Source organism: Salvelinus fontinalis, chromosome 37, assembly GCF_029448725.1.
Source record: "Salvelinus fontinalis isolate EN_2023a chromosome 37, ASM2944872v1, whole genome shotgun sequence".
Classification (NCBI taxonomy): Eukaryota; Metazoa; Chordata; class Actinopteri; order Salmoniformes; family Salmonidae; genus Salvelinus; species Salvelinus fontinalis.
In genome coordinates, this window is record NC_074701.1 from 783,517 (window position 1) to 810,751 (window position 27,235).

The 27,235-nt window shown below is 43.0% G+C and overlaps 1 protein-coding gene across 2 annotated transcripts in view; it reads right to left on the bottom strand.

Moving 5' to 3' along the window:
• wdr11 (WD repeat domain 11) overlaps positions 1-26,953 on the bottom strand; it is a 138,995-nt gene extending 112,042 nt beyond the window's left edge. For both annotated transcript variants that reach the window (XM_055901674.1, XM_055901673.1), the window contains exons 1-4: positions 26,729-26,953; positions 16,569-16,680; positions 4,794-4,947; positions 2,323-2,496 (exon numbers count right to left, since the gene is read on the bottom strand). In XM_055901674.1, the coding sequence (XP_055757649.1) occupies positions 2,323-2,496; positions 4,794-4,947; positions 16,569-16,680; positions 26,729-26,814 (526 nt within the window). In that variant the 5' untranslated portion in view covers positions 26,815-26,953. The remainder of the gene's footprint in view (positions 1-2,322; positions 2,497-4,793; positions 4,948-16,568; positions 16,681-26,728) is intronic.
• Positions 26,954-27,235: the final 282 nt, after the last annotated feature.

A 27,235-nucleotide genomic window follows, 5' to 3' on the forward strand; every position in this document is an offset into this window, starting at 1 on the left:
ATGAAACGGATACAATTCCAATAAAGGCTATCTGGCTTGAAATCAATTTTGAATTTTTTCAATTTGTTATCGGAATGTAACGTAAGCTAGCTAGATAAAAACTGTTGCTAAGATACGAGAGTGGCTAGGTATAAGTTGTGTCACATGCTGCATTTCTAACTTTGAATGAGACTGTAGGATCTGTAATCGTAATTCTGTCCATCTTCTTCTGTTTCTCCTTCAACAAAAATGAAATATTAGCCTGTTTAGCTCCCATGTAATTAGTTAGCTTTCCATCATTGTTTGCTATAAAAGATAGCAAAGAAAATATTTGTTTTGATTAAATCAACACCTTTCTCAAATATTCTAAAGTGGTCATAATTAATCTTTCTCTGTGGCTCGACTGTCACTTGACAACTTTGTGGAATTTCTTAGGGGTCCCTTCAAAAAGTGCCTTTGTGATAATGCTAATAACAGTAAAAATTGTTTTAACAAGACAACTAGTGAATCAATCGCAGCGTCATCTAGTGACCATTTAGGGAATTGAGTTCTCAGCTGTGGCGGCAAATTTCGTTCAGCAATACAGAGAATTGACGGAGAACAGAAGAGGTGAAAAAACTGACTTTAACATGTGTTGGCAAATCAAAATTGAATACAGACATATCTCCACCTATATAACGTAAAAATGTATATTTTTCTGCATATCTAAGCATCTTCTTCTGTTTCTGTCTATGTGGATATTTTTTGAAAGAAACTAAATATGCTTCTCTGCATCTCTGCTATAATCTGGGTAAAAGATTGAAAGGAATGTGAATCAGTACATTTAGTTATTGCTTGCTTTTCAAAGGTCTATCAACCTTGCCAGCAGGCATGCCAGCTAAGATAGTTAGCCAAGCTAGCTACTCTTACTTGATTGATAGCCTGAAGTTGCTTCTTGGTAGCTACTTAAGACATTGGGAACCTATCTGGGCTAGCTAAAGCCAACTTCATAAAATGTCTATGTGCCAGTATTACAGAAAAAAAAAAAATCGGACAAATCTGAGACTTTATACCTGTTTTTTACATTATTAAATGGACTGTAAATATCTAACACATAATTAACTTCTTCGGGGTAGGGAGCAGCATATTCACTTTGGATAAATAGCGTGCCCAATTTCAACTTCCTTCTACTCACCCCCAGAATATAAGATATGCATATTATTAGTAGATTTGGATAGAAAACACTCAGAAGTTTCTAAAACAGTTTGAATCATGTCTGTGAGCATAACAGAACTTATGTAGCAGGCAAAACCCCGAGGACAAACCATTCCGAATTGTTATTTTTTTGAGGTCACTGTCTTTTCAATGCGTTTTCATTGGGACACCAGATTTCTAAGGGACTTGTTTGCAGTTCCTACCGCTTCCACTGGATGTCACCAGTCTTTGGAAATTGGTTGAGGTTATTCCTTTGTGTAATGAAGAAGTCCGGCCATCGTAAAGGAGGGTCACTTGAAGTAAGTTGTTTGAGAGAGGCACATTACCAAAAAAGTTGCGTCAGTTTGTTTTCTTTTTGTATTGAACACAGATCATCCCGTCTTCCAATTGATCAATTATTAACGTTTAAAAATACCTAACGTTGTATTACAAAAGTAGTTTGAAATGTTTTGGTAAAGTTTACATGTAACTTTTGATATATTTTGTAGTGACGTTGCGCAAATTGGAAGCTGTGTTTTTCTGGATGAAACGCGCCAAATAAATTGACATTTTGGATAAATATCGACGGAATTAATCGAACAAAAGGCCCATTTGTGATGTTTATGGGACATATTGGAGTGCCAACAAATTAATTTCTTCAAAGGCATGAATTATATTTTTATTTTGGCGTTTTGTGTCGTGCCTGCAGTGTTGAAATATGCTACTCTCTTTGTTTACTGTTGTGCTATCATCAGATAATAGCATCTTATGCTTTCGCCGAAAAGCCTTTTTGAAATCTGACATGTTGGCTGGATTCACAACGAGTGTAGCTTTAATTTGGTATCTTACATGTGTGATTTAATGAAAGTTTGATTTTTATATCATTTTATTTGAATATGGCGCTCTGTATTTTCCCTGGCTATTGGCCAGGTGGGACGATTGCGTCCCACCTACCCCAGAGAGGTTAACAAAGATTGACTTCCAACTGAAAGATAAGCTTTCTACAAGCAGGCAGGGAATCTGCTACAAATAACATTTAACCTGTGAGATTAAGGAGTTGGAGTGATTGAGATAACAGAGATTGACATAGTATGAAAGAGTGAGAGAAAGCAAGACCAGAGAAAAGAGATCTATAGAACACGGCACAGTAGGTGGGTGATTGCTGCTTACATGCTAGGTTGGATGGATCGAAGGGGTCAAAAGAGAAGGAGAGGATGTTCTCTGCATAGCTCTTCTTCCACAGCTTGGTCCCTGTGTCTCCGTTCCACAGGACTATGTAGTTAGGTGGATGGATGGCCAGGAGAAGATCACGTGAAGCGTCCTGAGTCCACAACCAGTCCATATCTGAGAGGAAGATTAAAAAGAGCATATAAGATATATTTGAAATAATTCTTGTGGATGAATTTACTTCTTCCAGATAGTCAAAAATTAGATTTTCCTGTGTTTTATATATACAGCGCATTCAGAAAATAATCAGACCCCTTGACTTTTCCCACTTTGGTACGTTACAGCCTTATTCTAAAATAGATTAAGCAAAACATTTTCCTCATCAATCTACACACAAAAGCCCATGATGACAATATGCAAACAGGTTCAGAAATGTTTGCAAATGTATTAATTGTCCTTGAGTGGCCCAGCCAGAGCCCGTACTTGAACCTGATCAAACATCTTCGGCGACGTAGAACATTGTAAAAATAAAGAAAAACCCTTCAAATGAGTATGGGTCCAAACTTTTCACTGCTAATGTATACAACACACAGACACCAGTATTTGGGGAGTTTCTCTCATTCTTCTCTGCTGATCCTCTCAAGCTCTATCAGGTTGGATCGGGAGTGTCGCTACACAGCTAATTTCAGGTCTCTCCAGAGATGTTCGATAGAATTCAAGTCCAGGCTCTGGCTGGACCACTAAAGGACATTCAGAGACTTGTCCTGCAGCCACTCCTGCGTTGTCTTGGCTGTCTGCTTAGGGTCATTGTCCTGTTGGAAGGTGACCCTTAGCCCTCAAACTGTGGCGGAGTGCTCTGGAGCAGTATCTCCTTGTACTTTGCTCCATTTATCTTTCACTCAATCCTGACTTGCCTCCCAGTCCCTGCCACTGACAAACATCCCCCCAGCATGACGCTGCCACCTCCATGCTTCACCGTAGGGATGGTGCCAGGTTTCCTCCAGATGTGACACTTGGCATTCAGGCCAAAGAGTTCAATCTGTGTTTCATCAGACCAGAGAATCTTGTTTCTCATGGTCTGGGAGTCTTTAGGTGCCTTTCGGCTAACTCCAAGCAGGCTGTCATGTGCCTTTTACCGAGGAGTGGCTTCTGTCTGGCATGACTGGTGGAGTGCTACAGAGATGGCTGTCCTTTTGGAAGGTTCTCTCATCTCCACAGAGAAACTCTGGAGCTCTGTCAGAGTGAAAAGCAGGTTCTTTGTCACCTCCATGACCAATGCGCTTCTCCCCACGATATCTCAAGCTGGCCGGGCGGCCAGTTCAAAGCAAACTATTTGTCACATGAGCCGAATACAAGTGTAGACCTTACCATGAATAACTTACTTACAAGCCCTTAACCAACAGTGCAGTTCAAGAAGAGTTAAGAAAATATTTACCAAATAAACTGAAGTAAAAAAAAATGATAAAAAGTAACACAATAACGAGGCTATATACAGGGGGTACCGGTACCGAGTTAGTGTGCATGGGTACAGGTTAGAGATCATTTGTGGCCATTTGATACATTTTTCAGCAGTCTTACGGCTTGGGGGTAAAAGCTGTTGAGGAGCCTTTTGGTCCTAGACTTGGTGCTCCGGTATCGCTTGCTGTGTCGTCGCTGAAAAAACAGTCTATGACTTGGTTGACTGGAGTCTGACAGTTTTATGGGGTTTCCTCTGACACCGCCTATTATATTGGTCCTGGATTGCAGGAAGCTTGGCCCCAGTGATGTACTGGGCCGTAAGCACTACCCTCTGCAGCGCCTTACAGTCAGATGCCGAGCAGTTGCAACACCAGGCGGTGAAACAACCGGTCAGGATGCTCTCCATGGTGCAGCTGTTGAACTTTATGCGGATCTGGGGACCCATGCCAAATCTTTTCAGTCTCCTAAGGGGGAAAAGGTTTTGTCGTGCCCTCTTCACAACGGTCTTAGTGATAGGAAGTGTTAGTGGTTCAAAACTGCTTCCGTTTAAGAATGATGGACGCCACTGTTCTTGGGAACCTTTAATGCTGCAGACATTTTTGGATACCCTTACCCAGAGCTGTGCCTCAACACAATCCTGTCTCGGAACTCTACGGACAATTTCTTCGACCTCATAGCTTGGTTTTTGCTCGGACATGCACTGTCAACTGTGGCACGTTATATAGAAAGGTGTGTAACTTTTTTTCATTGTTTAAATAGCTTAGTACCTGATTTCGGGGACTAGGATATTTGTCAGCTCAAAAGGATAATAAACTTGCTGAAAAATAAAAAACTATCCCAGGGTTTGTGATATCTAATTTTCATTTATTCATTATTCAAAATTTATGTCAGGGAGGTTTGGCTTAATGTACTTGAAAGGAAATCATTGATACAGGTTGTAATTTCTTGGTCTCTCGCTTTCTCAAAGTTAATGTAATAAATGCAGCAGTAGTCCTTTTCCAAGGTTCGGCTCTCACCCTGGATAGGTTTGGAGTGCTCCTGGATCTCACAGTGGGCCGTGCCACTCACCACATCCCACACGATAATCTTCCCTGCTGAATCGGCAGAGGCCAGCCTCAGAGAGTAGGGCGAGCTCAGGCTGTGGTGGTAGTTCTCCCTGGACCATTTCACCTGCAGGCAGAGAGAGAGAAGGAGAGAGTGGGAGCAGGTGAGATGGTTTAGCCTATTTGAACAGTCTCTAAAACCAAACAAATGTGCAAGAAAAACTCAGCTCTCTAGAACACACAATTAAAAACAACCAGAACCCAATTGACTACCAAATTACACACGCTGAAGATTCAAATACAATTTAACCTGGAACGGCATGTGGCCCTGACAGCATCAGGAATTAAATGCTAAAACACAGTACTCCTGAGCTGCAGTATGCCTTATTCAAACCTGGTTTTGAAGAGTGGCAGCATCCCTGATACAAAGGGTATGTGGGGGTTATATAGGGTATGTTTGGACCATGATAGTTAGCTGGTGATGTGGAAACCAAGGAACTTGAAACTCTCGACCCGCTCCACTACATCCCCGTCGATGTTAATGGGGGCCTGTTCGGCCCGCCTTTTCCTGTAGTTCACGATTAGCTCCTTTGTCTTGCTCACATTGAGGGAGAGGTTGTTGTCCTGAGACCACACTGCCAGTTGACTAACCACCTCCCTATAGGCCGTCTCATCGTTGTCTGTGATCAGGCCTATTACTGTTGTGTCGTCAGCAAACTCGATGATGGTGTTGGAGTCGTGTTTGGTCACGCAGTCGTGGGTGAACAGGGAATACAGGAGGGACTAACTACACACCCCTGAGGGGCCCCAGCGTTAAGGATCAGCGTGGCAAACGTGTTGTTGCCTACTCTTTCCACCTGGGGGTGGCCCGTCAGGAATTCCAGGATCCAGATGCAGAGGGAGGTGCTTAGTCCCAGAGTCCTTAGCTTAGTGATGAGCTTAGTGGGCACTATGGTGTTGAACGCTGAACAGTAGTCGATGAACAGCATTCTCACATAGGTGTTCCTTTGTCCAGTTGAGAAAGGGCAGTTTGGAGTGCGATTGAGATTGCGTCATCTGTGGATCTGTTGGGGCGGTATGCAAATTGGAGTGGGTCTAGGGTGTCCGGGAGGATGCTGATGTGAGCCATGACCAGCCTTTCAAAGCACTTCATGGCTACCGACATGACTGCCACGGGCGGTAATCATTTAGGCAGGTTACCTTTGTTTCCTTGGGCACAAGGACTATGGTGGTCTGCTTGAAACATGTTGGTATTACACACTCGGTCAGGGAGAGGTTGAAAATGTCAGTGAAGACACTTGACAGTTGGTCCGCGCATGCTTTGAGTACACGTCCTGGTAATCCATATGGCCCAGAGGCTGTGGGAATGTTGACCTGTTGAAAAGGTTTTGTTCACATCGGCTACCGAGAGCATTCACACACAGCCATCCAGAACAGCTGGTGCTCTCGTGCATGCTTCAGTGTTGCTTGCCTCGAAGCGAGCGTAAAAGGCATTTAGCTTGTCTGGTAGGCTCGAGTCACTGGACAGCTCGTGTCCGGGTTTCCCTTTGTAGTCTGTAATAGTTTTCAAGCCCTGCAATATCCAACGAGCGTCAGAGCCGGTGTAGTAAGATTCAATCGTAGTAATCCTGTATTGACGCATTGCCCGTTTGATTATCCGTCTGAGGGTAGAGCGGGATTTCTTATAAGCGTCCGGATTGGTCTCCCGCTCCTTGAAAGCGCAGCTCTAGCCTTTAGCTCGATGCAGATGTTGCCTGTAATCCATGGCTTCTGGTTGGGATATGTACGTACAGTCATTGTGGGGATGACATCATCGATGAACTTATTGATGAAGCCGATGACTGAGGTGGTGGTGTATTCCTCAATGCCATTGGATGAATACCGGAACATATTCCAGTCTGTGCTAGCAAAACAGTTCTGTAGTGTAGCATCCGAGTCATCTGACCACTTCCGTATTGAGCGAGTCACTGGGACGTCCTGCTTTAGTTTTTCCTTGTAAGCAGGAATCAGGAGGATATAATTGCCAACTTCTGTGCATTTATAAATGACATCCTCAATTTAAATGACATAAAACTGGGAATTATTCTGTGCAAGGGAGAAACCGCAAATATTACTGCCAGATACAGTGCATGTATGTATTCACATCCCTTGACTATTTCCACATTTTGTTTGGTGTTTTACAAAGTGTGCCTTTCCAAATCATGTCCAATCAATTGAATTTACCACATGTGGACTCCAATCAAGTTGTAGAAACATCAAGGATGATCAATGGAAACAGGATGCACCGGAGCTCATTTGAGTATCATAACAAAGGATCTGAATACTTATGTAAATAAGGTAGTGTTTTTTTTTAATCTTTAAAACATTTGCCAAAATGTCTAAAAACCTGTTTTCACTTTGTCATTATGGGGTAGTGTGTATAGATTGTTTTCCTCAATTTATTTAATCAATTTTAGAATAAGGTTGTAACGTAACAAAATATTGCAAAAGTCCAGGGGTCTGAATACTTTTTGAATGCACTGTAGATACTGACTTGAGCACTTGGTGGCCTATTGATTGAATTAATACATCTCGATGCTCCTGGACACATCAGTGAGGTAACTTGGGGTCATAGGGTTTTTCCGAGTCTTACATCAGACAACCTTGTCCAAGCGACCCAGCTGAGGTTGATCAGACCCCGACTTGTGACCAGGGAGAGAATTATGCTGCTCACCATGGATCTCCTCTCTTGATCCAGAACCATCTTGAGGCTTTTTCAGCTGCCTTGATGGTTTTGCTAATGGACCTCCTCTTCGCGCTATTGATGCAGAATGTGCTGTAGGCTCTGTAGAGGGATTGCCCAACAAAACCCCTGCCGCTTACCTCGATAAGCATGCACCTTTGAACCCTGCTTCCGACAGTCGACGTCCAGTCTCTGGTATTGGCCATTTCTCTCGTACGCCTCTTCAAGATGATCTTCGCAAGGGACTGTCAAGCTCCAGAATAATGATGATGGTCTACGTGGACTTTGAGACCCCAGTTATGTCTGGTCTCAGAGTTGTCTTGACAATGTGCTGCGGGAACATGCGCTGCTTATACAGGTCTGCTGTCAACTCCCAGTCCTGAGCAGTAAGTTAGGATCCCTGCTGGTGGTTGGATTTTGAGCCTGGCTGCGCTCCAGCTCGAACGAAAGTCATCTTCTTATAGTTGGGCCTATCTCGCTTACTCTTGCGGATTCCTGTGCAGATTGCTTCTGCGATGGTCATGAGAACCTGGTCATGGTGCCAGTGACAACAGCCCCCTCCCAGAGCTTTAGGACAGTGGCTTAGGATGTGCTCCAGTGTCCCTCTCAGAGCATAGCAGGCATGCAGGAGTACCCACTTTGCTCCAGCAGAACAGGTTTGATGGGCTGGGTAGAACATCACGCTGCCTGGATCAGGAACTTCTTGCGGTGTGGTCAATCCACAAGACTTTCCTGTCTATCGCCTCCTCCCACCTCATCTGGGGGCGGGGGCCCAAGATCAGCTCTTCACCGGGTCACTGCTCCCACCAGGATACTGTGGCGCAGCTGAGAGACAGCCTGCAGTACGGCCTCCTCTGCTCTTCATTTCCTCCCGGTCTTGACCACTATCCCTGCTTGGACCAGTTTTGGGTCCCTTGGATCCCTGTATTGGATAACTTCCCTCACCGAAGTTAACTGAACTCCTTCCAGGGACTTCAGGGGCAGACTCAGCTTGTTGCTTTTCCCATCGAGGGCAATGCTGCTCAGGCTCCTGGGCAACCCCAGCTACGTTCGGAGATGGCTTCTGAACTTCACCTCCAAGTTCGACAGTGGAGATGAGCAGAGGCCAGAATATCCTCAGGAGGATGCCATGCTGATACATCCACACCGTGAACTTGCCGGGCAGTCCTGAACAATCAATCAACCTCAGCCAACTCCTGACAGTTGGCCTGGATTGATGGGTCTTTCAGGCTACTGTGAAACACATTGCCAAGGCTCTTCTGAGACGGTGGGGATCGGATTTGCTGCGGAATCGGTCTACGACCTTGACCCTTCAACACCATCGACCTCGATTTTGTTGGCTTGAAGCTCATTCTCGTCCATTCAATCAGCTTTTCCAACCCTTGCAGAATCAACCTGCTTCCTGGCACTGAGTTTGAGGTGACTGTCAGGTCGTCTATAAAGGCTATGATTGGTGGTTGTTGCACCCCAAATTTGGTTCGGAGCCCCAGCACTCAGCAGACTTCAGAATCATGTTCAGCACCAGGGCAAACAGGATCACGGACATAGCGCAGCCAGTGACGATTTCCACCTCCAGCCTGACCCTGATGAGAATCATGCTGAACTTGTCATAATAGTCGAGGATGAGGTCTGCCACTTTGTCTGGGACATGGTGGTCTCCTCATTGTAGTCTGCACCAGCTTGTGAAGGATCCTTAGGCATTGGCAAGGTCAAGCAATAGCACTGCCAAGTCCCCCTTGTTCTCTCGCGCTTCTCTGATGAGCTGGGTCACAACACCTATGTGCTCCAGACACCCAGTTACTTTTGGAATGCATCCATTTTGGGCTAATGTTGCCATTCTTAGAGAGGAAGTCTGCCAGCCGCCTGGCCACAATACTTGACACTTAGCAAGGACAGGATCCTTAATTGGTCGATTCTCTTGTAATCTTCTTCCTTCGGGATCCAAACTCCTTCATAGAATCTCCACTGCTGTGCAACCTTGCCTCTCCTCCAGATGACCTTAAGGATCTTCCAGAGCCACTTGGGTAACAGAGGGCAGTACTTGTAGACCTTATACTGCTACTGCTGTATCAAAGGAATTATCCAAGTGAGTCTCAGAAATGGCTAATATATTAATGTTATCTGATGTTAGCAAGTTATTGACTTCCTGAACCTTATTTCTAAGGCTACATATATTAATAAAGGGCTATTTTCAGACCTTTCCTGGGAAGCTTATCAAGCGATAGACATATGGAAAACAAACAACTTTTTTTTTTGCAGTTCATTAAATCAATTGGTGTGTGCGTGTGTGTGTGTGTTATTGAAGTTACAAACCCATAGGCTTGGCTCTCTCATCCCTTCCAGGATATGGAGGGAGGGTGGACAATGAGCCTGTCATGCAAGCAACATCGCCCATGCGCACTGGCAGCTTTAAATGGCTGGGAAAAGTTATTTTCTCGTTTACCGCAGAGGAAGATATACGTTTCTCTCAAGTCTTTGGCTCTTTCCAGAACAGCTACCTTGTCCTTGAACCTCAGGAACTTGATCACTATCGGCCTGGGCCGGTGGTGTGTTTTCCAGTCCTGTGGGTGCACTCCACCCAAATCTTCCTGTGGTCAATCTTCAGTTTCTCCTCACTTTATCCTCAGACTACATCCGGGTCTCAATTGGAGATCCTGCAATTCCGTCAACAACGTTGCTACGCCTTTATTGTCCCTCGAGAAAATCTGATTTCTCCGTCATTGTTATCATGGATTCCCATACAGAACTGATCTCAATGACTTACAGATTGCTGTCATCTTGCAGTTCTCCTGTTTAAATTTCATCGAGCTGACCCTGGTAGAACTGAAAACTGTTCTTCAGCTCTTGGACCTCTCTGGTCAGGTCTTCCATTATTTTATTAGTTGACACCAGTATTTGGACACAACACTTGAAGCTATTTTCTTGTTGTAACAACTGCTTGTAGATCTCTTTTTGTTTGTTTAAAATATCCTTTAACTGTGATAGAGAGACACCACTGTCCTCAACGGTACTCCCACCGGCTTTGGCATTTGTCATGGTAGCAACATAGGCTAAATCCACAGGTGAGATGGAAATAGCAAGAAACAGCAGGGATCTAGACTAGAGGTCGACCGATTAAATCGGAATGGCCGATTAATTAGGGCCGATTTCAAGTTTTCATAACAATCGGAAATCTGTATTTTTGGACACAGATTTGGCCGATTTATTTCTTCTCACCTTTATTTAAACAAGGCAAGTCAGTTAAGAACACATTCTTATTTTCAATGACAGCCTAGGAATGGTAGGTTAACTGCCTTGTTCAGGGGCAGAACGACAGATTTTTACCTTGTCAGCTCAGGGATTCAATCTTGCAACCTTACGGTTAACTAGTCCAACGATCTAACCACCTGATTTACATTGCACTCCATGAGGAGTCTGCCTGTTACGCAAATGCGGTAAGAAGCCAAGGTAAGTTGCTAGCTAGCATTAAACGTATCTTATAAAAATCAATCAATCATAATCACTAGTTAACTACACATGGTTGATATTACTAGTTTATCTAGCATGTCCTGCGTTATATATAATCGATGCGGTGCGCATTCGCGAAACAGGACTGTCGTTGCTCCAATGTGTACCTAACCATAAACATCAACGCCTTTCTTAAAATCAATACACAGAAGTATATATTTTTAAACCTGCATATTTAGCTAAAAGAAATCCAGATTAGCAGGCAATATTAACCAGGTGAAATTATATCACTTCTCTTGCGTTCATTGCACGCAGAGTCAGGGTATATGCAGTTTGGGCCGCCTGGCTTGTTGCGAACTAATTTGCCAGAATTTTACGTAATTATGACATAACATTGAAGGTTGTGCAATGTAACAGGAATATTTAGACTTATGGATGCCACCCGTTAGATAAAATACGGAACGGTTCCGTATTTCACTGAAAGAATAAACGTTTTGTTTTCGAGATGATAGTTTCCGGACTCGACCATATTAATGACCTACGGCTCGTTTTTCTGTGTGTTATTATGTTATAATTAAGTCTATGATTTGATAGAGCAGTCTGACTGAGCGATGGTAGGCACCAGCAGGCTCGTAAGCATTCATTCAAACAGCACTTTCGTGCGTTTTGCCAGCAGCTCGTCGCAATGCTTCAAGCATTGTACTGTTTATGACTTCAAGCCTATCAACTCCCGAGATTAGGCTGGTGTAACCGATGTGAAATGGCTAGCTAGTTAGCGGGGTGCGCGCTAATAGCGTTTCAAACGTCACTCGCTCTGAGACTAGTTGTTCCCCTTGCTCTGCAAGGGCCGCGGCTTTTGTGGAGCGATGGGTAACACTGCTTCGAGGGTGGCTGTTGTCGATGTGTTCCTGGTTCGAGCCCAGGTAGGAGCGAGGAGAGGGACGGAAGCTTTACTGTTACACTGGCAATACTAAAGTGCCTTTAAGAACATCCAATAGTCAAAGGTATATGAAATACAAATCGTATAGAGAGAAAGTGTCCTATAATTCCTATAATAACTACAACCTAACACTTCTTACCTGGGAATATTGAAGACTCATGATAAAAAAGGAACCACCAGCTTTCATATGTTCTCATGTTCTGAGCAAGGAACTTAAACGTTAGCTTTCTTACATGGCACATATTGCACTTTTACTTTCTTCTCCAACACTGTGTTTTTGCATTATTTAAACCAAATTGAACATCTTTCATTATTTATTTGAGGCTAAATTGATTTTATTGATGTATTATATTAAGTTAAAATTACTGTTCATTCAGTATTGTTGTAATTGTCATTATTACAACAACAAAAACAAAAAATATATATAATATAAAAAAATATATATTTAAATAAGCCGATTAAATCGGGTTCGGCTTTTTTTGGTCCTCCAATAATCGGTACCGGCGTTGAAAAATCATAAATCGGTCGACCTCTAATCTAGACAGTCACAAGCCCGGGAAAACCCGTGGTCCTAGCCACAAGGTCTAACATCGTCGTGAGCTGCATTCAAGCCCTCAAGGAAACCCCGCGAGGCATCTAAGATATTGGAATATTTTTATTCTATACAGGCTTCATTCTTTTCACTCTGTCAATTAGGTTAGTATTGTGTAGTAACTACAATGTGGTGAAATCCATTAGTGTTTTTTCTCCCATCTACAGCAACTGAGTTAGGAAGGACACCTGTATATTTGTAGTGAATGAGTGCATTGATAAACCATACAAAGTGTAATTAATAACTTCACCATGCTCAAAGGGATATTTCATGTCTGCGTTTTGAAAAATGTTACCCATCTACCAATAGGTGCCCTTCTTTGCGAGGCATTGGAAAACCTCCCTGGTCTTTGTGGTTGAATCTCTGTTTGAAATGCACTGCTCGACCTTACAGATAATGGTATGTGTGAGGTACAGAGATGAGGTAGTAATTCAAAAATCTAGTTAAAACACTATTATTGCACAGAGTGAGCCCATGCCATTACAAATGGGTTGAACATTTTCTGAAAGGTACTTTAGATCTTTGCTTTTGGTTAAAAAAAAACTTGGTTGTAGAATTTATTTATTAATAAATACCTTAATTACGTAATGATATTGAATCTGTCTGGATCAAGTGCCCTTCTGACTTTGGCCAATACGCCTTTTCTTGCTGTGGTATCGTTTGGTTGAATATTTTGATGGTATTGAGTATCGTGATTAGGGATGTTAACGGTTAACAGTTAGTCATCGAAAATACATTTGACCGGTCATGTTTATCGGTCTATAGGTTTATTTGCATAATTTTGTGGAATGAAAGTGTATGTGTATGTGTGTGTCTTCGGTGTGAAAACGAATTTGAACTGTAGAGGGCGCTATACAACCAAGAATGTGCTTGGAAGCTTTCACATCCCCTAGAGGCATTGCTAACGTTAGCTTGGCAACTGAGGAAAAATGAAGCGTGCCAAACGTAGCTCTGTGTGGGACCCTTCGTTCAAAAGGGTGATGAAGTTCCCTGCAAGCTTTGCGAAAATTCAGCAGCAGGGGCCTCCCGAGTGGCAGATCCTTACAGATCAGGGTATCGCACAATTTATCCAGCTTCGTCCGGGTTAGGGGAAGGTTTGGCTGGCCGGGATGTCCTTTGTCCCATCGCGCTCCAGCAACCTGGTCGCCAGGTGTCGGCTCGCTTACGGATCAAGCGAGCAGTGTGTCAAGAAGCAGTGCGGCTCGGTAGGGTTGTTTCGGAGGACTCGGGAGTTGCAGCGATGGGACAAGACTAACGACTAATTGGATAACAAAAACCTTTTTTTATTTTTTATAAATTCAGCAGCAGTACCAGCACGATGATGTATCACATCAAGAACAAAACACCCGGGTGCCATCACTTTGATGCTAGCGGGGAGACTGATGCGTGCCGTCTGAGGTGATCACACAGTTGGCGTGTAGAATGATTGAGCGTGATATGATGCCAATCAGTGTGGCCGAGGGCTTGAGGGGAGTTAATTCGTTACCTTGAGCCAGAGTACTGCATGCCATCACGAGGTACAATAACAAATAGAAATCAAAAAGCACTACCAGGAGAGAAAAAATAAGTGCTGAAAGTGAAGCTAGCCACAGCCGTCAAGTTCGCTCTCACAACTGACTGTAGTACTGTGCTGACCACCGAGATCTAAATTACCATGACATGCCACTTCAGCGACGTTGACTGGGTGATGGAATCAACAGTCCTCCTGACCAACAGAGTCTATCCGTCAGACACACAGCTGACAACCTCGGGGAGAAGCTGACCAGTGATGTTGAGATGTGGGACATATTGACTGTGTTGGCATGCATCCACGACAACGCACGCAACATTGTGGCTGCCAATTCCCCTGCTTGCGTCCCCTGGGACTCGGTGCCATGCTATGCACACAGACTTCAACTAGGCATCAACGATGGCTTCAATATGTATGTGTCGTGTGATTGTTGCTGCTGAGAGACTGGTTAGGCACTTTAACCATAGCCAACTCAGCCACCAAGGCACTAGCAGCCAAGCAAGTCCAAATGCAGCTGCCGCAGCATCACCTGATCCGGTCTTGTGAAGACAGACCGAGTTCCAGCGTGTGGCATGTTTGAGAGGTTGGTGGAGCAGAGACAGCCGTGCTGTTCAACTGGACCGTCACCAACCTGCAAGACGCAGAACTCTCGAGCTCCCAGATGATCCCGTCTTGCCAACCCTGACATGCGCAACCACCGTCATGTCATCCAAAAGGTGTCCATCTCCATCACATTCAGCCCACTGCAAACATCTCTTCCCGCGGAGCGGATAAAAGCAGGAGAGTGTTAGAGTTCAGGAGTCCCTCTGAAAAACGCATGCAGGAATTAATCTACATTGTATATAGGCTATTAGTGTTGTTAATCTATGTAGGTAAATAGCAGCCAATTGCTGTTATTGTCATTGTCTTATTGAAAGTATAAGGAGAATCAAAGCCATACATTGCACATTTATGAAAAAATATATTTTTGAAGGATAGGATATGCAAAATCGTATAATACTTATATTATTCTTTTCACAGGTGGATGCCAAAAATCTGACCACCTCCTGTCACATTGATGTTGGACCATCGCCACAAGCATCTGCGATTTCTCTGGCCAGCTGAGAGTGACCGCAAAAACAAAGCTGCTCAAGTTGGCGGACTTGGCATCCACTGACACAGATGCGACTGGGTCAAATGGAGAGGCCGCAGCAGCAGCCGAGAGAGAGTGCCCCGCTGCTACTGACAGAGAGGGTGACTGATCGAGCCAGGAAGCTTTGGGTCTTCAGCACCTATTTGGGAGCGCCAACAATGCCATGCTGTTACTCCTTGGGTGTGACTACAACCCAGCACTTGAGAGAGAGAGGCAGAAAACAAGGTGGACAACTAGCTGAGACATTCCCCCCATCACTCAATGTGAAGCCACGTCACTGGTGGAATGTCAACAGTGCAAGATTCCTAAGGATCGCCACTTTAGCGAGACGCTACAATTTGCTGACAATAGTCCACAATGGGCCTACTGTTAACTGATAGAAAATGTTAACGGTTTTGAAAATGAAATGGAAAAGCAAAATATATTGTGGTTTTTGGTACTGTTTTGTTGTTTATTTGCAAGAATATGTTGTACAATGTAGCCTACATTTTTCCGGCGATATGTTCTACTTCGACAAGGCTTTAATATCTAATTGAAATTAGATATTTTAAAAAAATTGGGAAAGGTTTTACATTTGGCTGCTTCATTTTAATGAAGCTCTTAATGAAAACAGCCGTTCCTTGTACACATGCAATTCACACAGGAGTCAGAAGTTGTCAGCAGAACCATTATTTGATTGAGTCAAGTTTAATCTGTTATGGTTGCTAAAAAGGAATAAAAATGTGCAACAAAAAGACTCATTACAACTAAATTATCTGTTGATAAATCAAATGTATAAAAATAATATTGTCCATAAATCAAAACCATAACCTAAAATAAAATGTAGGCCCTATTAAAACTTCTAAATACAGTATTTAAATAAAAATAACCTTTATTTAACTAGGCAAGTCAGTTAAGAACAAATTCTTATTTACAATGACAGCCTACCCCGGCCAAACCCGGACGACGCTGGGTCAATTGTGCACCGCCCTACGGGACTCCAAATCACGGCCGGATGTAACACAGCCTGTATTCGAACCGGGGACTGGAGTGAAGACTCTTGCACTGAGACCGCTGCGCCACTCGGGAGCCGAAGCAAACCTTATCAATGTGGCTTTTTTGGCCCAAACACAGTGAAATGTGGCCGAATCTTGCTGACAAAGAGGAAAAGCTTACTCTGACCAAGGTCATAGAGAACGCACTTTCTTACTTTGGATGATAAATATCACTTCTGCTAGAGAACAGACTTTTTACTTAGAACCAGACATGAATATAGTTTACTCCTGAGATAGGTTACATTCACTTTTGCTAACGTAATCTAGGCTACATGCTATGAATTCAATCAAACAAAATATTCAAAAAAAGGCAGAGGCTACTTCCTGGGATTCTCCCATTATGATATTGAGAAACCCTGACTGGAACTTACCTTGACCACATTGGCTTTGTGTCTCTCCAGAACCTGGATGGTCTGGGAAGTCTTTGGGTCGATGATGAGGATGCTGGAGTGACATCCCTGGGCTATCAGCCCCTGCCAACCCCTAGAAGAGAACAGATTTTAAATCTGGGGTCATTACAGCAGAGGCATGTTCTAGGGTGAGGCGGTATCCAGATTTTCATATCGTCATCATATACCAGGAAATGTGTATTACCGGCATAGTACACAAGGTGGCGCCAAAGAAATGCAAAAAAAGCCCATTGGGTGTCTATTAAAAGACTGCTAACAAAATTTGCAGTGAGTCCGCAAGCTAAACATAATAACAAGCGCAAACCAATTTTTTTTGTTGCAAAAACAGGGAATCCAGCTCATGAACATGCATAACTAGGCAAAAGAAGACACCCTCTGCGTTTATTTTCACCAAACTTAACATGTGTAAATATTTGTATGAACATGAGATTCAACAACTGAGAAACTGAACAAGTTCCGCAGACATGTGACTAACAGAAATGGAAGAAAGGGGAGGGTCAAATTCTTAAGTAACAGTCAGTATCTGGTGTGGCCACCAGCTGCATTAAGTACTGCAGTGCATCTCCTCCTCATGGACTGCACCAGATTTGCCAGTCCTTGTGAGATGTTACACCACTCTTCCACCAAGGCACCTGTAAGTTCCCGGACATTTCTGGGGGGGAAATGGCCCTAGCCCTCCCCCTCCTATCCCAGACGTGCTCAATGGGATTGAGATAAGGGCTCTTCACTCGCCATGGCAGAACACTGACATTCCTGTCTTGAAGGAAATCACGCACAGAATGAGCAGTATGGCTGGTGGCATTGTCATGCTGGAGGGTCATGTCAGGATGAGCCTGCAGGAAGGGTACCACATGAAGGAGGAGGATGTCTTCCCTGTAACGCACAGCATTGAGATTGCCTGCAATGACAACAAGCTCAGTCCGATGATGCTGTGACACACCGCCCCAGACAATGACAGATCCTCCACCTCCAAATCGATCCCGCTCCAGAGTACAGGCCTCGGTGTAACGCTCATTCCTTCGACGATGAACGTGAATGCGACCTCGGTGTAACGCTCATTCCTTCAGTGATGTCTGGTGAGGACCGGTCTTACAACAGGCCTACAAGCCCTCAGTCCAGCCTCTCTCAGCCTATTGCGGACAGTCTGAGTACTGATGGAAGGATTGTACGTTCCTGGTGCATCTCGGGCAGTTTTGTTGCCATCCGGTACCTGTCCCGCAGGTGTGATGTTCGGATGTACCGATCCTGTGCAGGCGTTGTTTCACGTGGTCTGGCACTGCGAGGACGGTCAGCTGTCCGTCCTGTCACCCCTTTAGTGCTGTCTTAAGTAGAGGTCGACCGATTAATCGGAATGACTGATTAATTAGGGCTGATTTCAAGTTTTCATAATAATCGGTAATCGGCATATTTGGACACCGATTGTGGCCGATTACATTGCACTCCACGAGGAGACTGCGTGGCAGGCTGACCACCTGTTACGCGAGTGCAGCAAGGAGCCAAGGTAAGGTGCAAGCTAGCATATAATCGATGCAGTGCCTGTTAATTTCTCATCGAATCACAGCCTACTTCGCCAAACGGGTGATTTAACAAGCGCATTCGCAAAAAAAGCACTGTCGTTGCACCAATGTGTACCTAACCATAAACATCAATGCCTTTCTTTAAAATCAATACACAATTATATATTTTTAAACCTGCATATTTAGTTAATATTGCCTGCTAACATGAAAATAAAACAACTTATTACAAAACGCGACCCCTGTCAATACACAGCTGGACTCACCTGCACCCGCTTTCTCCTGTTGTGCGATTGGCAGACACACAAGTGACTGGCTAAACTGTTTTAGGGAACTTCTGTAAGCTGTATAATACAAAATGTGACAGGTGAAATGAAGAACACAAATCGGTTTTATCTCCTAATGTACTGCAGAAGTTGACTGCAGATATTTACTTAACTACAAATATTAAAATGTATTGAAAAAGTTAAGAAATAGTTTGCACGGTATTGAAAAACCATCCCGTTGCTATTTCCAAATAGCCCGGTATACCACCCAAGCCTAGCGTGTTCAGCAGGACAGATAGAAATATGCTATTGTTATGTAGAACAAACATGCCTCTGACAATAAACCATAGTTATCTCCAAGCGTCCTATAGTAAGAAGTTGAGTATGGAATTTTTTTACTTTTATACTGTGTAATTTAGAGTATACTTTAAATGCCCGGATGTAATACTTATTTAGGATTTTCATGTAGCTGAATTCGCTGCACAACATTCAGCAAGAGAATCGTCTCTTCACACCCACGTCTCTTCACACCCACGTGTTTGACAACAGCTGATAAATCAGAATAGAGGACATTCGATGATGCCTACTCAGAATGGATTTTATATACACTACATGACCAACAGTATGTGGACACCTGCTCATCGAACAGCTCATTCCAAAATCATGGAATTAGTCCCCCTTTCCTGCTATAACAGCCTCCACCCTTCCAGGATAGCCTTCCACTAGATGCTGGAACATTGCTGCGGAGACTTGCTTCCAATCAGCCACAAGAGCTTTAGTGTAGGTTGGGCACTGATGTTAGGCGATTAGGCCTGGCTCGCAGTCGGCTTTCTAATTCATCCCAAAGGCGTTTGATGGGGTTGAGGTCAGGACTCTGTGCAGGCCAGTCAAGTTCTTCCACACCGATCTCAACAAACCATTTCTGTATGGACCTCGCTTCGAGCATTGTCATGCTGAAACAGGAAAGGGCCTACCCCAAACTGTTGCCACAAAGTTGGAAGCACAGAATCGTCTGGAATGTCATTGCTTGCTGTAGCATTGACTGGAGCTAAGGGGCCTAGCCCGAAAAATGAAAAACAGCCCCAGACCATTATTCCTTCTCCACCACCAAACTTTACAGTTGGCACTATGCATTGGGGAAGGTAGCGTTCTCCTGGCATCCGCCAAACCCAGATTTGTCCGTGGGACCAACAGATGGTGAAGCATGATTCAGAGAACGCGTTTCCATTGCTCCAGAGTCGAATGGTAGAAAACTTTACATCACTCCAGCCGACACCTGGCATTGCCAAGCATTAGGCTTGCGTTTGTTTATTTGCGTTGTTTGTAACTTATTTTAACTTATTTTGAACATAATGTTGCCGCTACTGTCTCTTATGACCGAAAATAATTTCTGGACATCAGGACTGCGATTACTCACCACGGACTGGCAGAATCCTTTTTTTCCCTTTAACGACTGACGAGCCCGACGCAAATCATTTATTGCTTTCTCGGGAACAGGCCCAGATCCCCGTTATTTGCGTAAAGAGGTGGAGAAAAAGGGTCCAGAGGACGGGCTGCCTTCTGAGAATTCATAAGCAATCGCATAAACCCCCACTTCCTTCCATTCCACGATCAAACGTGCAATCTTTGGGGTAATAAAATCGATGACCTACGCGGAAGATTAAACTACCAACAGAACATTCAAAACTGTAAAATCTTATGCTTCATGGAGTTGTGGCTGAACGACGACATTATCAACATACAGCTGGCTGGTTATACGCTGTACTGGCAGGATAGAACAGCGGCGTCTGGTAATACAAGGGGTGGCGGACTATGAATTTTTGTAAATAACAGCTGGTGCACGATATCTAAGGAAGTCTCGAGCTATTGCATCTCATGATAAGCTGTAGACCACACCATCTACCTAGTTCTCATCTGTATTTTCATAGCTGTTTACATACCAGCACAGTCAGAGGCTGGCACTAAGACAGCATTGAATGAGCTGTATTCTGCCAAATAAGCAAACAAGAAAACGCTCACCCAGAGGTGGCGCTTCTAGTAGCCGGGGACTTTAATGCAGGGAAACTTAAACCCGCTTTACCAAATTCCTATCAACATGTTAAATGTGCAACGAGAGGGGGGGGGGGGGGGGGGGGGACTCCGGACCACTTTTACCTCAGAGGCGCAAACAAAGCTCTCCCTTGCCCTCTATTTGGCAAATCTGACCATAATTATATCCTCCTGCTTACAAGCTAAAATTAAAGCAGAAAGCACCAGTGACTAGATCAATAAAAAAGTGGTCAGATGAAGCAGATGCTAAGCTATAGGACTGTTTTTCTTGCAAAGACTGGAATATGTTCCAAGATTCCTCTGATGGCATTGAGGACCACATCAGTCATTTGCTTCATCAATAAGTGCATTGATGATGTCGTCCCCACAGTGACTGTACGTACATACCCCAACCAGAAGCCATGGTAACATCCGCGCTGCGCTAAAGGCTAGAGCTGCCGCTTCAAGGAGCGGGACACTAACCCGGAAGCTTATAAGAAATACCGCTATGCTCTCCAACGAATAATCAAACAGGCAAAGGGAAGCACAGCCGAGAGCCGCACAGTGACACCAGCCTACCAGACGAGCTAAACTACCTCTATGCTCACTTTGAGGCAAATAACACTAAAACATGCATGAGAGCACCAGCTGTTCCGAAAGACTGATCACGCTCTTCGTAGCCGATGTGAGTAAGACCTTCAAACAGGTCAACATTCACAAGGCCACAAGGCCAGATGGATTACCAGGACATGTACTGTTTAGGTACAGTGCCTTCAGAAAGTATTCAAAGCGTTTGATTTATTCCACATTTGGTTGTGTTACAACCTGAATTCAAGATATATTCAATCTATGGTTTCACACATCTACACATAATTACCCAAAATGACGAAGTGAAAACATGTTTAGGGATTATTGAAAATTAAATACAGAAATCTCTCATGTCCATTAGTATTCACACCCGATACAGTCAATACTTTGTAAATGGACCTTTGGCAGCAATTACATCCATGAGTTTTTCTGGGTAAAGTCTAAGAGCTTTCCGTACTTGGATTGTGCAACATTTGCCCATTACTCTTTTTTAAATTCTTTAAGCTCTGTCAAATTGGTTGTGGTTCATTGCTAGACAACCATTATCAGGTTTTGCCATAGATTTTCAAGTAGATTTAGGTCAAAACTGTAAAAACTCAGCCACTCAGGAACATTCACTGTCTCGGTAAGCAACTCCAGTGTAGATATGGCCTTGCGTTTTACGTTATTTTCCAGTTGAAAAGTGAATTCCTCTCCCAGCGTCTGGTGGAAAGCAAACTGAACCATTTTTTTCCTCTAGGATTTTGCCTGTGCTTAAAGCCATTCCATTTATGTTTTTTATCCTGAAAAAATCCAGTACTTAATTACTAGCATGCCCATAACATGATGCAGCCACCACTATACTTCAAAATATGGAGAGTGGTACTCAGTAATGTGTTGTATTTGGCCCAAACCTAACACTTTGTATTCAAGACAAAAAGTGAATTGCTTTGCCACATTTTCTGCAGTATTACTTTAGTGCCTTGTTGCAAACAGGATGTGTCTTTTAGAAAATGTGTATTCTGTACAGGCTTCCTTCTTTTCACGTCTGTCAATAATGTTAGTATTGTGGAGTAACTACAATGTTGTTGATTCTTCCTCAGGTTTCTCCTATGACAGCCATTAAAACGCTGAAATTGATTTCAGAAGGAACAAAACTCCACTACGAAGAACAATGGGGAATCAGTCGATAGAGTGACCACATATAAGTACCTGGGAAACGAAACAAAATGAAATTCAATGACTGTACCTTTGCAAAGATAAAGAAATTGTAACAGATGTTTTTTTTAAGCAAACTGAACCCTTTTAATGTCGACCGCCATATCTTACAAATGTTCTATGAATCTGTCCTGCAAAGTATGCTGTCCTTTTGTCTGATATGCGTGTTCAGAAACATGAGTGTGCAAGACCGAGTCAAGCTTCAGTGCATGATTAAGACAGCGGGAAGGATAATTTGTATAGATCAAGAATCAGTCACCAATCTGTACACAAAACTCATCCTCCTAAACTTGAAAGCATTTTACAGTACAGTACTCATCCCCTTCACTCAAAATTCAGTCAAAGCAGCAGCCGGACAAGGGGAAAGAGACTTCTTCAAAAGAAAATCAAAACAGATAGCTATGGGGACTCTTTTATTCCAACAGCCTGCATAATAAATAGTCTGTTGGTCCCTCGAGTACATAGCATATTGCACTTTCACTTTAAATGTGTAGCTATAGCAATTTCAATAAATTATTTGTGTGTAGTTTGTGTTATGTACTCTCTTTTTAAGCACATGACCAAATTTAATTTCCCCCTGGTGGGATAATAAAGTTGATCTGAATCTGGTCTTCGTGGTTGAATTCACTGCTCGACTGAGGGACCTTACAGATAATTGTATGTGTAGTCATTCAAAAATCAAGTTAAACACTATTATTGCACACAGAGTGAGCCCATGCAACTTGTTATGTGACTTGTTAAGCACATTTTTACTCCTGAACTAATTTAGGCTTGCCATAACAATGGGGTTGAATACTTATTGACTAAAGCTTTTCAGCTTTACATTTAACTAATTTGTAAAAAATTCTAAAAACATAATTCCACTTTAACATTATGGGATATTGTGTGTAGGCAAATGACAAATAAAATCAATTTCAACCATTTTTAATTCAGGTTGTAACACAACAAAATGTGGAAAAAGTCAATGGGTGTGAATACTTTGACGGCACTGTAGAAGCAAGACAGATTTCGGACACGGCCATTAGCTCTATTCATGCAATTTCTATCTGCAACGTTGGACAATGTTTGGCTACTGAACGTGGGACCTGGTTCAAGTAGCTATGTTGGAGGGGGGGGGGGGGTGTATCGCTCTGCCACGGTGATCTTGGAGCAGGTAGTAGCGGGTAGACTTAGCTAGCTGGAGAGAGGGTCTTGATAGGAAAGGAGACAAGTAGCCTTGCCCACGTCATAGCATTGCATCTGAGCCATGCATTCTTCTTTACTGCAACTCAACAGTCAGGAAAGGGCTGTAGCTATAGACTGAGAGTTAGCACATTAGTCCATGGGCCGGAGGTCAGTCTGGCTCACTTGGGGTGATGATGTCTCAGTGATTTTCTTGAAGGTCTATTTCTATTTCCCTAGAGTTGGAAAATGTGTGATAGAAAAAGCTGCCATTGCTACACTTGTGTTATAACTGTTTCATCCCTCTATCCCATATATTTCTCCCCATAGAGATTTTACCCTATGACAAACAATGTCAGTATACAGTAGGCCGTCATTGTAAATAAGAATTTGTTCTGAACCGACTTGCCTAGTTAAATAAATAAAAATACAAGTTATTGCTCACATGTACCTTTTAATCAAATATTATTGGAAAACTTAGATTCACAGCTATCCATTGTACACATTCAACTGAAGTCCCTGTGCCCAAGAACACCAAGGTAACCTGTCTAAATGACTAGCACTCACAACTGTAGCCATGAAATGCTTTGAAAGGCTGGTCATTGCGTACATCAACACCATCATCCTGGACCAGTGAAGGCTGCTGAGGAGAGGACAGCCCTTAATAAGGACTGAAACAGAGCAAATGTCATGGCTAACACAAGGAAACCATGTCTGATGTACGTGATACCATTCCACTCATTACCACGAGCCTGTTCTCCCCAATTAAGGTGCCACCAACCTCCTGTGTCGAAGACACACTCCAATTCATATACCGCCCCAAAAGTTCCACATATGACACAAACTCTATTGCACTCCACACTGCCATTTCCCACCTGTACATGAGGAACACCTACGTGAGAATGCTGTTCATTGACAATAGCTCAGCGTTCAACACCATAGTGCCCTCCAAGCTCATCACTAAGCTCAGGACCCTGGGACTGTACACCTCCCTCTGCAACTCAATAGAGATTGTGAGGGTCTTGATAGGGAAAGGAGACAACCTTGCACAAAACAAAAGAGTCGTGGACTAAAGGAAACGGAGGGCCGAGCACACCCCCATCCAGTCAAGATCTTTAAGTTCCTCGGTGTCCACATCACTAAAGGAATTCTCATTGTCCACACACACCAACACAGTCGTGAAGAAGGCACGACAATGCCTCTTTCCCCTCAGGAGGCTGAAAAGTGTTGGTATGGGCCCTTAGATCCTCAAAAAGTTCTACAGCTGCACTGGTTGCACCACGAGCTCGCTTGCTGCCTACCACCGCTCAGTCAGACTGCGCTATCAAATCATAGACTTAATTATAATAACACACAGAAATACGAGCCTTAGGTTAATATGGTCAAATCCGGAAACTATCAATATGGTCAAATCCGGAAACTATCCATATTTTATCTAACGGGTGGCATCCATAAGTCTAAATATTGCTGTTACATTGCACAACCTTCAATGTTGTCATAATTATGTAAAATTCTGGCAAATTAGTTCGCAATGAGCCAGGCGGCCCAAACTGATGCATATACCCTGACTCTGCATGCAATGAACGCAAGAGAAGTGACACAATTTGCCTAGTTAATATTGCCTGCTAACATTAATTTATTTTAACTAAATATGCAGGTTTAAAAAAATATACTTCTGTGTATTGATTTTAAGAAAGGCATTGATGTTTATGATTTGGTACACATTGGTGCAACGACAGTGCTTTTTTCGCAAATGCGCTTGTTAAATCACCCGTTTGGCGAAGTTGGCTGTGATTCAATGATAAATTAACAGGCACCACATCGATTGTATGCAACGCAGGACAAGCTTGATAAACTAGTAATATCAACCATGTGTAGTTAACTAGTGATTATGTTAAGATTGATTGTTTTTTATAAGATACGTTTAATGCTAGCTAGCACCTTACCTTGGCTCCTTGCTGCACTCGCATAACAGGTAGTCACAGCCTGCCACGCAGTCTCCTCGTGGAGTGCAATGTAATCGGCCATAATCAGTGTCCAAAAATGCCGATTACTGATTGTTATGAAAACTTGAAATTGGCCCTAATTAAATCGACCTCTAGTAGTGAGTACAGCCCAGTACATCACTGGGGCCAATCCAGGACCTCAACAGGCAGCGTCAGAGGAAGGCCCTAAAAACTGCCAAAGACTCCAGCCACCCTCTCTGAAGGACTCTGAAATCGCATGGCAAGCGGTACTGATGTACCATCCCTGAAAATAAATAAATGGCCCTGACCAGCTTCTACCCCCAAGCCATTAAATAATTAACCAATAGCTACCCAGACGATCTGCATTGACCCTTTTTGCATTAACTTTTTTGAGTTGTCACATACGCCGTTGCTACAGTTCATCTATCCTGTTGCCTAGTCATTTTATCCCTACCTGTATACATCTACCTAAATTACCTCTTAACGCTAAACCTGAACTTGGTAGTGGTACCTTGTGTATATAGCCAACATAATTCTCAATGTATATTTATCCTTGTGTTATTAATTCTCTATTATTTCCTCTCTGCATTGTTGGGAAGGGCCCATAAGTAAGCATTTCACTCTTAGACTACTCTACACCTGTTGTTTACGAAACATGTACCAAATACAATTTGATATTGGATTGGGGGATGAAAGAGACCGATAACACAGAGAACGCTGTTATTGCTGCACTATCACACATTTTCCACCTATGGCCCAAATGTGGGGGTCTAGCCCATTAACTAATCTTACAAGCACACTTTATTTGCTTTGTAAAACTACAGCTAACTACTAGCAATACGGCATCCATCAGTCACATACATTTATCCTCAACCAATGACACTAAACAGTGGCATCGTTATTGGTTGTCAACTTTAACACAAAAACACAACTGCAATGTCAAATCAATAACTAGCTAACGTTACGTTAGACAATTCCCTCATTAGCGAGCAAGCTAACGTTAGCTTCGTCCCACAACTGGCCATTTATGTTAGCTAACATTTATATTAACAATTTGAACTTGACTTTTAATGTCTACAGACGGCAACGTAAAGTCAACATGGTTAATCCAAACGCTAACTAACATAAATGGCTAAGCAAATTGCGGGACGAAGCTATTTTACATTAGCTAAGCTAGCTTGCTGAAACTTGTAGCAAGAACACCACTTGCCAACTGTGAAGCGAAGTACTCAAATTCTTGACTTTATCCAAAGACTAAACAATATGATATTGTAATATCTAATACATATCTGCTCATCTTAATTTTCTGTAGAAGAAACCATCTCAGCTGAGTGAGTTAACGTAAATATCTAACATACATTTCAGCTAGCTAGGCCAATGCGCAGGGCTCCAGAACTCACCAGTCAACAGCCGTTTTGTTCTGCAAATTGAGCGTGCCAGTCAATGTCCGCGCCGCGAGTTTAATATTGACAGAGTAAGGAATCATTGTTACTATGAATTGAGTTAACTAGCTACATCCAAATAAATGGACAAAATCTCGCATAGAACATGTATTTTGGTTTGTTGACAGGGACAAAAAAATAAGCAGGAAGTGTCAATTCCAGGATGCGTTATAATATAACTGTGAAGTCGGCAATAACAACGAAGTACTTCCGGGTAAAAGTCCTGTCCTGTGTGCTTTGTAAATTAAAAATGAGAACGAAAATAATAGTATCTAAAGATTTTATACTAGTTATGAATCAAAAATAATTAAAAGTATTTATATAAGATATTATGTAATTTTGTCTTTATCTTCTTTTCTTTCAAGCCTAAAAGGTCAACAATGTTTTTTTGTGTGTGTACGCCTATCACTTATTGCACCATACAATACTATCTGTACGTTGTGCAGTAAAAGGGGGTCCATTCTA